The sequence below is a fragment of the Tasmannia lanceolata genome, unplaced genomic scaffold (genome assembly GCF_043159265.1).
Source record: "Tasmannia lanceolata isolate RefF3 unplaced genomic scaffold, GAP_Taslan_0.1 ptg000037l, whole genome shotgun sequence".
Lineage (NCBI taxonomy): Eukaryota > Viridiplantae > Streptophyta > Magnoliopsida > Canellales > Winteraceae > Tasmannia > Tasmannia lanceolata.
The window spans coordinates 5558861-5572627 of record NW_027518714.1 but is presented as its reverse complement, the minus strand read 5'-3'; the positions used below and the strand labels follow the sequence as shown (position 1 = coordinate 5572627).

At 37.9% G+C, this 13767-nt stretch overlaps 1 protein-coding gene across 1 annotated transcript; it reads right to left on the bottom strand.

The window, feature by feature from the left end:
* Positions 1–3517: 3517 nt before the first annotated feature.
* On the bottom strand, positions 3518–12682 carry LOC143860610 (uncharacterized). The gene is made up of 3 exons (XM_077371342.1): positions 12184–12682; positions 11070–11806; positions 3518–4033 (listed from the first exon to the last, which is right to left on the bottom strand). The coding sequence occupies exons 2-3, from the start codon at positions 11789–11791 to the stop codon at positions 3814–3816; spliced, it is 942 nt and encodes a 313-aa protein (XP_077227457.1). The 5' UTR covers positions 11792–11806; positions 12184–12682; the 3' UTR covers positions 3518–3813.
* Between the last annotated feature and the right edge of the window lie 1085 nt (positions 12683–13767).

Here is a 13767-nt window from a genome sequence, read left to right as displayed (position 1 = left end):
CCAAAATTTTCGATCTTGTGCGATAGTTCGTGTCCTCCATTCTCTAAATTTACCCATGAATACAACAAAATTAGAGTCCGGCTATACGGACAAACAGCCTTAGGATGCTTATAATCAATACTAGGTCCCACATGGGACCTATGTGTAACTCAGACGGTGGATATGATGGACCATCATGACATGGCCCACATGGGTCCTTGTTCAATGCCGAACTGATATCTCATTCATAAGATTATGGCCAGACATAATTCAATTCTTTAGCTTCTCGTGGTGGAACTCTAAGGGGCCGTTCGTTTTAGATTTTGAGAACCGATTTTGAGCCCCAATAATAGGTTTGGATCTCACAACCGGTTATCAAAATAAAAAAAGAACAAGGCCTGTATGAACTTAATTCGGAGAGGAATCATGTGATCAAGGTGGGGCCATCAGCAATGTAGGGGCCACACTTCTTTCCAATAGTCGAATCACTGAAGAATCACGTTCATGTGGCACATGTGGAGCCCACAGGTGATTGTTAGGTAGATATCCTAACCATGAGAGTCTCTATTAGCAGATGTAGGGGTAACTCTAAGTAGAACTTGAATAGGGTTTGTTCAAGTTTATCTTATTTTGCCTGTCAAAAACACGTAGAAAATTTTAATAATATTTTTCCTCTACAAACTATTCAAAAAATTCCTGCAATCCAAACAAGGGCTTATAGGGAAGGGATCTACTCATGTCCACATCACCATCCACTCACATCCGAATAGGATAAGATTCAACTATTGATATTTGAATCCAAGCCCAAGGGTACTGGAGTTTTAGAGTGGGTTTTCAAGTCTCTGGAGTTTGGGTTATCCAGTATCAAAATGGGGTTACCAAATTTCGAATGGGCTTATCAAGTCCCTTATGAACACGTTTTTACTTTCTGTTTTTTTTTTTCACTCGTTCATTTTCACATTTTTTTTCTTTCTACCGTACGATTCATCTTCCCCATCCTCCATTGAAAGGGAGAAGGAGAAATGCAAAACCCTAAAACAAATGAAAAACAAAACCTAGATATTGAGAGATAGATAAGAATGAACTCACGTTTCAAATTTTTGAGTTTTCCCACCTCCAATGGTGGCTAAATGATGAAGAAGATGACTAGTAAGGTAAAAAAACAAAGTTGAAAATGAAAAAGTAAAAAAAAAAAAGAGGGAAAGAAGAGAGAAGCTTGAAAAGTGGAAAAGCAAAACGTGTTGCTTAAGAAAAGGGCATTTTTGTCCAGCTTTTAATGACAAGACCTCTTTTGTCCCTCGTTGATAATTTCTGAAAAGCATGGGTCCTGTTGATAATTCCCCCTAATATTTGTCCCCCATTGGTAATTGATCCTTTTATCTTCACAAACAGAATAGCTGATGTACGTATCCTGTTTTTATAACACCACCATTTTAAACTATTTTCACACTATAGATAGTGGTGGTTTTACTCGGTACATACTCGTGTAATTCTAAGAAATTGGGCGGGCCATAAGTCCGCAGAAAGCCTTATGCAATGGATGCTAGCAAATCCCATTTATTTAATAAAAAGTACACCTCACTCTTTCAATTGATAGACGACATGCTCTATCTGTGATTTAAGTTGTCGCACCTTGATAGGTTGTTTAAATAGTAATTATCATTAATGTTTAACCAATTTTTTTATAAATATAAATTATTAATATTTTTATATGGGAAAAGTGTTGGTGCGCTTAAGTGGTTATAACGCCTCCCATTTGTTTAAATGTTTGGGTCCCGCTTAAGCGAACCAATGGGAGGCGATATAACCACTTAAGCGCCCAAAAAAAATGGTGTGCAGCGCACCAACGTATTCCTCTTTTTATATAAATAATGAGTCATAAAAACTTTCATTTATTTATGAGGAATGCTATACTCTCTTCTTTCTTTTCTTTTTTTGCCCGGTGAGGAATGCTAAACTCAACCGTTGGATTGTATAACCGTAGGATGTCAACCCGCCGCAAAATTTCACATGTGCATTTTGCACTTAAGCATGCTCAATCCTGATAGATGGATTGTTTTAAAATCCAAGGACATATTAAGCATAGACTTTCAAAAATCACCTTTTGCCTTCAAATAGAGTTATTCTCCTATGTTTTTACGCACCAAAATCGCAATACACTCTTTACTCTTTTGTTTTTTTTATTTCGTTCTTTGTTTGGGCAATCAAAAGTGTTCCACTTGGATGATTCAAATCTCTAGCTCATTCGTGTATATTGTGAAGAGATCAAGCATGCGTCGGGCTAGTCTATTCTGATAGTGATTGTGCCAGTATCTACTCAAATATCTCCCCAAGATCTGCTCAAATCTTGAGATTTGAGAAGATCTTGGGAGATTGTGCTGAGATAAACTCAAATCTGACCCTAGATTTGAGCAGATCTTGGGAGATTGTGCCGAGATCAACTCAAATCTCACCCTAGATTTGGGCAGATCTTGGGAGATTGTGCCAGGATCAACTTAAATCTCACCCTAGGTGAACCCATAAGTCTGCCAGTGGATGTTTTCGCGAGGGCGTATACTGTCTCTTTCACCGGCGTCATTAGTGGCGGTCGTGAACACCGGTATATTTTCAATTTTTACCACCACCTGTGACATGTAAAATGTAAATATTGCTGGTCTTTCGCATGTCATACTAGCCACCTCACTGAAGAATCACGTTCATGTGGCACATGTGGAGCCCACAGGTGATTGTTAGGTAGATATCCTAACCATGAGAGTCTCTATTAGCAGATGTAGGGGTAACTCTAAGTAGAACTTGAATAGGGTTTGTTCAAGTTTATCTTATTTTGCCTGTCAAAAACACGTAGAAAATTTTAATAATATTTTTCCTCTACAAACTATTCAAAAAATTCCTGCAATCCAAACAAGGGATTATAGGGACGGGATCTACTCATGTCCACATCACCATCCACTCACATCCGAATAGGATAAGATCCAACTATTGATATTTGAATCCAACTCCATTCAGATTCAACAAGAAAATAAAAGTCGAATTTAACTACCATTGCAAAAATTATGTAATGTATGTTCTTATCTAGCACAACGACTTCAGTTATTTCCATATTTGTTATGAAAAATCCTAAAATTTCCTTGTAATTTATTTTAAATTTTGTTATATTAAAATTACTAAAATACCCTTATAACATTAAATAGTCCATACAAAAGGGCAGTGATAAATCCACCCCCATCTCTCTCTCTCTCTCAGCCATGCCCCTATATTGGGAGCGATTTATCACTGCCCATACAAAAACATAACACATTTTTGTAATCCGTCAGAATTCATCAGGCTCAGATCTGATTCAGACATGTCCTCCAATCTTGAATATAGATCCACACTTTTTTAAACCCTAACTAGATCCTGAAATAACCAGATTTTAATTAGTGTCCAAGATCCGTTTGAATCGGACCGCATCTTGAGCATCCATCGTACCTTGAACAGGTCTAGTTTAAAGCAAACATCAAAACCATATAGATAAAGCCTAGTTGATATCAACACTTCATTTAAATCAAACATCAAAACCATATAGATAAAGCCTAGTGGAAACAGGCAGTTGGGTGTTGCATTCACATGTACAAACGGGTTCTCCTCTCCAATTGAGCACACATTAGGACTGTAGGGTTGATTCTAACAACCCAAATATCCTCTCCTAGAAAACCATCAAAGCTTTTCTAAACTAACCTGAATGTGAAAACACTCAACCTGCCCAAGAACAGCTCTAGTTTCCTTCTTTTTTTTTTCTCTGTTTTGGGTGGAATAAAAGCACAATACTATCCACACATCTCATTCAAACTCCTGTCAAAACATATTTACACGGAAAAACCACGGAAGTATAAAAGCGATGACCAGACAAGCCATCAAGAAGTTACAGAATGGCTGACCTCTCAAACATCTCCTCCGCTCTGATGAGTAGCTGCTGCTTCCGTGAACCAATACCCTCTCATTCCATTGCTCCATGAATCTAGTGTTCGCCACACCAGTGATATTTTTTGCAGCCTCACCACAAATTTCACAACACCTGCATTACCATAAAAGGAAAAAAATCATTCATATAATATATACTAAGTTTGGTGTACCTTGAAGAACCGCTGAAGGGCGAGTGAGGAATGTCTGCTGTTTGCACTCCATTGACTAGTTTAATTTCGTTCCGGACTACAATTGCTGAAACTAGGTGCAGATCTATATCATTATAGATTAGTTAACTAACACGGCGTTCATTAAATTATTCAACTTATATCTTTATCAGTTGTGTGTTATAATATATACAGATGCTGGCTCCTTTTGAGGAAACACATTATGTAATGACACTGTGACCTGAGCGGATTTTTGAAGAGAATTGAATTTCCAGAGAAGAAGAGCATATATGACATATTTTGGTCAATTTGCCAAAGCATTTAGGATTTCTGGCAGCCTAAACATTCATTGCCGATATCTAGAGCAAGGTCAAGGGCAGATGGAGTACTTATACTCTCTCATTCTCTCCTGGTTAGGGTTTCTAATTGGTAAAGGGAAACTCGAATCACTGGAGTAGCATTTCATGCTATCTTATGCTATTCGTCCACTTTCACATCAACATCTTATATCAAACTAACCATCATGGGTGTAGTATATATGGATGTGATTAGTATGAAGTAGTTTTATTACTTGATAGATGATCATAATAGCTTGTATACACCGCATTTCAATTGTATTTAAAATTGTATAAGCATCTTCATTTCTGGTTGTTCAAGCCATTCCCCTAAAAAATGCCCCACTTGTATCGTCCATCCAAACTCAAATAACAGGTTGAAATCAAAGTCATAGTCCCTTAGGATTCTTGCTAGCATTTACATTACTGAAACAAGCATGCCTTAATATGACCAACAGCCTGATTAAGAGTACCTAAAGCACTGCTTCTGATTAATAAAAGTAATAGCAAGTGATGTTACTGAAGGAAATAACACTAAACACTGTGTAAAGAAGCTAAAATAGAATTCTTCCAGCAAGGCCAACATCAAGTTTCGGACTTAATTCTTCCCTTACAGAATCATACTTCAAGATCAAGCTGACACAATTGAAATTTGGTGAAAGTTCCCAGAATACACTGTAAGTGTGCAAGCGGCCAACTAGCTTAGTCGATAGACACAAATGGGACAGCAGCTATAAAGTGGAATCTTCAATAAACAGCAGAGCAGATGATGCCCTAAAATATTAATTTCCTTCAGAGAATCTAGGGTGTCTGAGAATTAATGATAGGATTAGAATAAGAAGTTTAGTTTGCATGAGGAGCAAGTTAGTGATTTAGGGGCCGATGCAAAGTTGTAAAGACCTTCATCTACACTTTCTGTGTTACGCCTTGTAGCTTTGCTTTGTTCGGTGTTGGGGACCTAAAACACCACTTCAATTCCAATGGAAGATCAAAGAGAGAATATGCTGCTTGTAGAAATCTAAAAGTATCAGAAATTCAGAATATTCACTCAAAAAATGAAGAAAATAAGATACTGAAAAACATAAACTGTTTCATTGATGTGTTGCATTACTCATTACAACTACTTTGAAAACCGTAGAAACTAAGATTGACTGCTGATTGGAGACTCGGCAAGAAGCAAGATTGAAACTGATAAAACCGACAAAGTTAGACCTCGTACTTTCCAAAACCAAACTAGGACACTGCTTACTACAAGTTCACAGCCTTGAAAACACTTTCTCAATTCGGGAGCTATCAAAATAGGAAATTTACAGACTCTCTCCCAGAAGCCCAAAAGTTAGTAGCTTGGATGCATTTCTAAAAATTACTCTAAAACCTTCATAATCTCCATAAACATCCACAAAAGCCTGCCAAATGTGGATCCTTTCAGAAACCCACCTCCAAGCAACCATTTATATTCAAATTTCTCAATTTTTCATGCTAGACCTAAAAGGAAATTTCAAATAAGTGTCAAATTCGTCCAACAAACTTTGATAAATGGACTCCCTTCAAAAACTCACAAAAATTGACTATAAAAATTTCCAAAAATCTGGCATAACTATCAGAAATAAAAATGATCGGACTGAAGAAAATTCATGATTTTCTAAGATGGGTAGATCCCAGTCGTCACAATGCTCACATCAGAAGGCTGTGGTTTTTAGCCCACTTTTCATGCCCCATCTTTCTTCATTTTTTTGCATTGGAGACAATCCTTAGAGATTGGGGGAGACTAATGTTTGCAGGAAATCAACTCATAGTGCCACTAAGTGTTGAACTACGTATTTTCAGAAGTTGCACATCCAGTCATCATAACTAGAAAGGCATAGCTGGATTTCTGAATGGTCAGCTGCTAGTTGTTGCAGATTTGCCTAGGCAATTGCTTATAGGATTTTAGGAGTGGATAGTTGATAGGTGATTCTTCACATAAAATATTGGATACTGTTGAATTTTTTTAAAGTCCTAATACGTTATGCGGATGTAAATTGAACATGATGGGCTGTAAGTTTACTGATTATAATCAACTCAAAAGGAACTCTAGAAGCAAGCATGTAATAAATTCGGTGGCCAATTTGTATCATAACCGCCATAAACAAGTGGTAAGAACTAAAACGTTTCAATGAGTGCAAAAATTAACCATTTCATAAATCAATTATGTAAAGAATGAATGAAAACAGAGGATGAAAGAATATTTGGGTAGTATATGAATTTCGATCTTGTTGTCTTTTTGCCAAAAAGTATTCAATATAATTAATTGGAATCAAGTAGTCAGTTGAAGGACCCATGATCGACACCGGATGCCTACTTTAAAAGTATAACTCAGGAAAACCTTTATGTTCACAATTTTAAGACACCAATACGACGACATACAAGATTTTTTTTTTTTTTATTGTTTCTTAATAAGGAAACCGAAATACAGTGAAAGAGAGGGAAACGTACCCCCACTAGGAATACATAACAACCGTCTACATCAATAAACACCTACCCTGCTGCCCACCCAAACAGACCATACAATCTTATATTACCCAGAGTCAATCGATACCACCTCTTCCTTATCTACCCCGTGCCTTGCAAGTACCGGCTCGCTTATTTACAGACCTCTTCATATGAATGAATTACGAGTGAACAATCAATGATAGATCTTGGATTTCCAATACGATACAAGACAACTTCCAGGGCTAGGAGACTTTTTGGAAGCCCAATGCCTGCCGAATCCCCTTCAATAATTAGAGGCCCTGCCATCAAACTCACATACCATCCCAAGTCCTACAGGAGGGCTCACGCTTTCACCTTGTTAGTCGCACATCCCAGTCGGACCGGAGAAGGAGAAGAAAGTGTGACAGCTATTGTCATGAAAGAGCCGACCAATTCTCATTAGCTATTATGCTCCAGTTTCTTAGAACCCCCTTCCCTCTCTTTCCCCGCAATGAAATAATGTGATAATATTTGTCAGCATTTCTTAACCATGAGACAAGATCAATCTTAATTTCCGTTACAATCCACCCAAAGCTTCTCTTTTTATCATAAAAAAATGTGGTCGTTCCTTTCCTTCCATAGATGTCAAATCAAAGCAAAAGGAACTAGTTTCCAAAGGGTCCGCCTAGTTTTACTGAAAGGACTGGAGAGCCAATGTAGAATTGTCTTCTTGATGGATCTATGAAATACCCAACCCAAACCGAAACTTTTGAGAATGAAGTATCATAAGCGCAATGCAAAATGACAATGAAGAAATAAATGATTGCAGAATATGCTGTTGAAATGGTGATGTATAATCACCACCACTTTTTGTATTTCTTTTATTTTCTTGTTTCTTTCTTGGAGTGGGTCCCACTTGGTCTTTAAGTGGGATGTTTTTTCTTTCATTCATATATATAGTTTGTATATAAGAGAAGGGCTTGAAGCAACAATAAATTAGATTGTGAGGCTTTGAGAAGAGTAGAGAGGAGGAGAAAGTCTAGGGCAAGAAGAGGGGTTTTCTTTTGGGCTATAGGAAGGGCTTTTGTGGTGAAGCAAAGCAAGGCTCTCTACTTGGTTACTCAAGGTGTTTCACTTGGGCTCTTGGAAGGCTTTTTGTGGTGAAGCAAAAAGGGTTTTTCCTCATCTTCTTGTTTACTCATGGTGTCTTCTTCTTCCATTGTTCTACTTCATTGGATTTTGTCTATTGTAGCACAAACATTGTGTTGGAGAATTTTCCAACTACTTCTCGAAGGTGGGTTTTTCCATGTACTCGGTACAGAGACTTGGAGGTTATTTTGAGGCTACATAGAAGGTTGGAGAGAAGGGTTTTATCGGTGGACTTTACCGGTAGAGGTAACATTGTACTATTTGGGTTCTAAATAGTGGATTGAGTCTTGCCTTGTCTGTGGAGTAGCCCATTGTGGTGAAACACGTATATTATTGTCTTCTTGTGGTTGCTTGTGATTTGCTCACTTCGGTGGTTGTGGTTTGTTGGCATATATTTTCTCTCTCTTGTTAGTGCAAGATCTTGGGTATTTCCATGTTTTCGCTGGAGTAGCCCATTGTGGTGAAACACGTATATTATTGTCTTCTTGGTTGCTTGTGATTTGCTCACTTCGGTGGTTGTGGTTTGTTGGCATATATTTTCTCTATCTTGTTAGTGCAAGATCTTGGGTATTTCCATGTTTTCGCCGGGGGTAGATTGGCGGATGTTATTGGCGGTGGGTTTTGGCCGCAACATATGCATATGCATTAATTGATAAGGTGGATGGGTGGATTCTTCTTCTCTTGAGACGATCGCAAGTATTGATTCCTTTGTTCCCCATAGTCCAAGCAAAAGCGGAGACTCAAGGAGGGGCCAGAGATCACCAGATGATGGAATAGTGGGGTCCTCAATCCAATGCCTTCAATTAACCCGTGAGAAAGGGAAGGGGCAAAGAAGTAACAAATGTGGTTAGGGGTCCAAACTTAGGTATCAGGGTAAGATGGAGAAAAATAATGGGAATCAAGAAGACAAAGCAAACAAGATCGACTCTCAATTTTATTGTCCTTGAGGTTTCTTCTAAGCCTAACTGCCCACACCATCACAAACTCTCGTCCCTATATCGGTAGCTATACGGTATAGGTTCATAAATGCATGGCACAGCAAGGCCTTCCCTACCCAGAAGTCTACCAAATAGTGAGTTCCCACCCAGCCACCATCATCCCCCAACCCCACTATAAACCTAACCAAGGACTTGTATGATGACATGAACCCACAAATGGATTTCCATGCATCCGAACCTTTTCCGAAGACCAGGTTCCTACTCTCCCAATACCCCCAAATTGTGTACAACGTAAGTAGAACCTAGGAACCCACCAAAAAAAAAAGTAGAACCTAGGACACTCGGCTGGACAGTCCGACTTGAAATGGATCATAACCCAAACTCATAATTTTGTTTCAACAAGACTCCTCTCATATCTCCATAGCCATTTCCCCCGAAGGACTTTGTTCCTTAGGCTTCGTTTCTTTCAACGTAAAAATGATGTAAAATTTGTTATATGTTCTTTTTTACAACATAAAACAAATTTTACGTCCATTTTTACGTCGAAAGAAACAGAGCCTCCTCTCATATCTCCATAGCCATTTCCCCCGAAGGACTTTGTTCCTTAGGCTCCGTTTCTTTCAACGTAAAAATGATGTAAAATTTGTTATATGTTCTTTTTTACAACATAAAACAAATTTTACGTCCATTTTTACGTCGAAAGAAACAGAGCCTTAATTGAATTCTTCCAATCCCAATGCCCCCCTTGAGCCTTCAACCTGCAAACCTTCCACAATCTCAGTAAATATTTTAGCCTCTTGCTCATCACCTCTCCTTCCGATTGAAAATCTCTTTGCAGCTTTTCGATTATCTGTGTCACCTTTGCCGGTATTTGTATAAAGACATGAAAATAAACTGGGAGGTTTGCCAATGTCGCCTTAATAAATGTGATCCTTGCCCTAGAGAAAGATAGTATTTCTTCCAACGGCTAACTTTCTTTCCAGTCTTTCTATCACAGGATCCCAGAGTGCTGCTTTGGGGACCCCGAAGCACAAAGGTAGTCCAAAATAGTAGATGGGCGAGGTTTCTAATTGACAACAGACGGCCAGGGCCTGCTCCTGCACTTCTTCTACTTGCATGTTGATTCCAGCCACCAAGCTTTTAGAGAGATTGATTCTTAAACCCGACACCAACTCAAACTATCTAAAGATTCTCTTCATGTTCCTTGTCTAAGCCATGCCTTACTTGAGAAATACGACGCTGTTGTCTGCAAACTGCAAATGGGATATCGGGTGCACATTTCTACTAGATTTCAGGCCACCAATGAATCCCTTCTCCTCTGCCTTGGAAAGCAAGAGGCTTAAAGCTTCCACCATCATTATGAATAAAGGAGATACTATTAATGCTGAAAACTACCAAAATCTATGCGACCTACAAAAACTTTCAATTATATACTGTCATTTCAGATTTTTAAAGATCATATTCACAATAGTAAGCATATCTTTTAAGCAGACAAATGATATAAATAATATAAATTACATGATTCAAGCAAGTGGCTTCAAATATAAATCACAAAAACAATTCAGAATGGACCTCTTAGAAAGTATGCGTACAAATAAAATAAAAATAATCATACAAGTGATGTAAGAATAGCTGATAATAAAATTATTCATGCAAGAATAGCTGATAATAAAATCAAGTAAGCAAATGTTGAGGTCAAGGGAATGGCATTCTTTATCCATAAAAGCAACTGTTTTGTCCCCTTTGGGGTTCCCAGGTACCAAGTAAATTGTTGTGAGAAGTCCTTACTGCAGTTCATACAGATTATCAGTCTCGTCTATAGGTGACAGATAGTTATTAAAAAAACAGATAATATGGATTGAAAAAAGCCAATCATGAGGAACTTTAATACAAGATCAGATTAAACACAGAAAATCAATGTCCACAGAAAGGAAGAATATGTTGAAGGAAATTCAGTTCATGTTGAATATTGTTTATGTGAGAGGTCCTATAAATGCAAATATTAAAACCATCACAATATATAGAATTCATTTCATCTTTATAACATTCGAACAACATACATGAGGACACCATAGTAGGAAATGAATAAGAGAAATGGTTACAATTACCTGTTGCCCTTTAGCTTAAACCAGACCTCGGCACAGTGACGATGTGCAATACCAAGTTCGTCTTTACAGGCACAACCTAGTGGGATCAAATCCGAAGGGTCCGATTGGCGATCAGAACCCAAATGACAGATCCTACAAACCTTCTCACTATCCCAATTTCCGCTATTCAATCCTTCAGTGCTACATTTAACATTGGAAACATCACAAGCTTCTCTCTCTGGTTCAGTAAAAGTCACTTTCAGCTTTTCTACAGATACCTTACACTTCTCTAACACATTAGCCTTATCTTCTGAATCACAATTTTCACCATGAAGAGATTCACTTTGAGAAGATCTCACCTCAATTATAGTCTCTGATGCAACTGAATTAGATGAATGCTCACAGATTTCATTTGAATCCCCATCTTTAACAGCAGAGCGTTCGATTCCTAACGATCTCATCTCAATTACAGTCTCAGATGCAATCAAAGTAGACGAATTGTCACTGATTTCTATTGAATAATCGTCTTTCCCAATATCACATTCAGTTTTAGCAGATCTGACCTCCATTATATCCACAGATGGAACAGGATTTGATGAATTCTCGCTTATTTCTTTTGAATCAATGCCCTCGCCAATACTATATTCTGTTTCTGCATATCTCACCTCAATTATAGTATCAGATGCAACTGAATTTGATGAATTTTCACTGATTTCTTGCAGATTGTGCGTCTTTTGATCCATTGTTTGCCTTAGATCCTACGTATATATATTCCAACCATATATGAAGCTTATTCAGGAAAAAAAAAAAAAAAAAATTTTGCACTCTCAACAGTTCCAGTAAGAAATCAAGAGTCAAAGCTTTCTTTACTCCAAAAAAGTTATAGCAGACAAAGGAAAATAACAAAATGATCGATTGCCTTTATTGGTGTCGGCCTTATTATCAGTTCCTAAACAAAATCTCCAAATTTCGTCTAAGAAAAAGAGCATCGGAAGCAAAATCTCGGAAATCTACACTATTATTGGAAACTCAGATATTGATTCCTCATTTTCAATCTAATATTTACCAGCACAAAACCGATCTAATTCCTATAAATCCAAAACAATCAGTTGCAATCCAGGTTTCGAAACCACACCTTCAAAAACCCTAAATCTCCGAAATCGCTTAAACTAAATTTCCAGATCAAGAGGCGAGATCTTCAAATAAATCCACCTTCCTCACTCCAACCTTTAAAAACTAGATCAGAAACTTTTTCTATTATGGCTTATTCAAGACCTTTCTCAATCAAAATCCTCTGAAATTGCGAAATTTCTTCCGAAAAACGTGTCCGACGAAGCTGTAAGTGCGAGACTGGGGGAGAAAATAACGGAAAGTCAAGGAACAATCAAATCAAAACGCGCGTTTATTAATGACGGCATTAGGAAGAGGGATGTTGACTCGGGATGTTGGAGTTTCCGCCATTTTTTAAATCGAGACAGAGGTGAAAGAAAGGGATCAAAGAAATAAAAAAATGGATTAAAGAATCACTTCTTTGGAGAGGAAAGAAGGATGCATACGGAGTCTTCCGTTTCACTTCTTCTTCCTAAGAAAACTGTTGGGCAACCGCCCTCTGAATCTGAAACGGTAGCTTCGAAGCTCTGCTTTAAGCGAGAGAGAGAGAGAGAGAGAGAGAGAGAAGGAGGGCCCACCTAAGGTTAAATGTCTCACTCCAGGAACAATTCTGTTACATTTTGGGACGTTGATTTATTGGATATTTCGGAGCTTTCATCTCAACCCTACGTTTGGTTTTTTGATGGACCCGCAACTGACGCTTTTGATGGTGGGTAGGTTGTACCTAAGATTGCTACTTTCTGAGATAATTATGCGAGATTATTGAGTAATTTACTTACATGTGACCTGGTCGGGTGTGTCTTTATTAGATTTAGTGGTTGATTTATTTGGGACAATTAGAAGGTACCAGGGTAGATTTTTGTCGCTTATGCAAGGTTAGACGTGTGTTATACGGGACAAAATAATTTTAACGAGGTACAGCAGTACAGTTTTGCCGTTTTGGTGGGGAAATGATAATATACGGCCTTCGCTTTGATAGGTGCACCCCTTTCTGTTTTTTTATTGGGAAAATAGATGAGAAGGGTCGGGATACGGCTCAATTGGATGGCCCCTACTTGTCTTCAAAAATATGAGAAATAGAGGGCAGCTACCCACTTTCGCATTTATCCATTTTTGCATGGTGGTTTCGCATTTGAAAACAAAGAAGCCACGTGCCACTAGCCACTAAAAGATAAGATGGCTTTGTTGGGGTTAATTACAGCCATAAGTCCAGGTACATGTCCCCTAGGTTTAGGCGCTGCTGGTTTTGGATTTTGAGAATTGACTTTGAGATAAAAATTAAACACGATTTGGAGTCCTAATCAGTTTTGGACTAAAAACCTAAGACAGAAAAAATGCCCATGTTCTCACTATTGGATAAAAATGGTAAAAATTATTAGAATAGATTAGATCTTGACCGTTCGATTTGGTGTAGATCTCACTATCGGATTGTCGTGGTGGTATATTAGGCTAGTAGATTAGAAGAGATAACTAGAGTGATAAGGAAAATAGATTAGGATAAATTCCAAAAGCATCTATACAAAGCACTCAAAAGATATACTCAGAAAGATATGGAGTAATTGTAGAAAGAGATAAAGATAGAACCTTCCTATCCTAATCTAATTTTTTA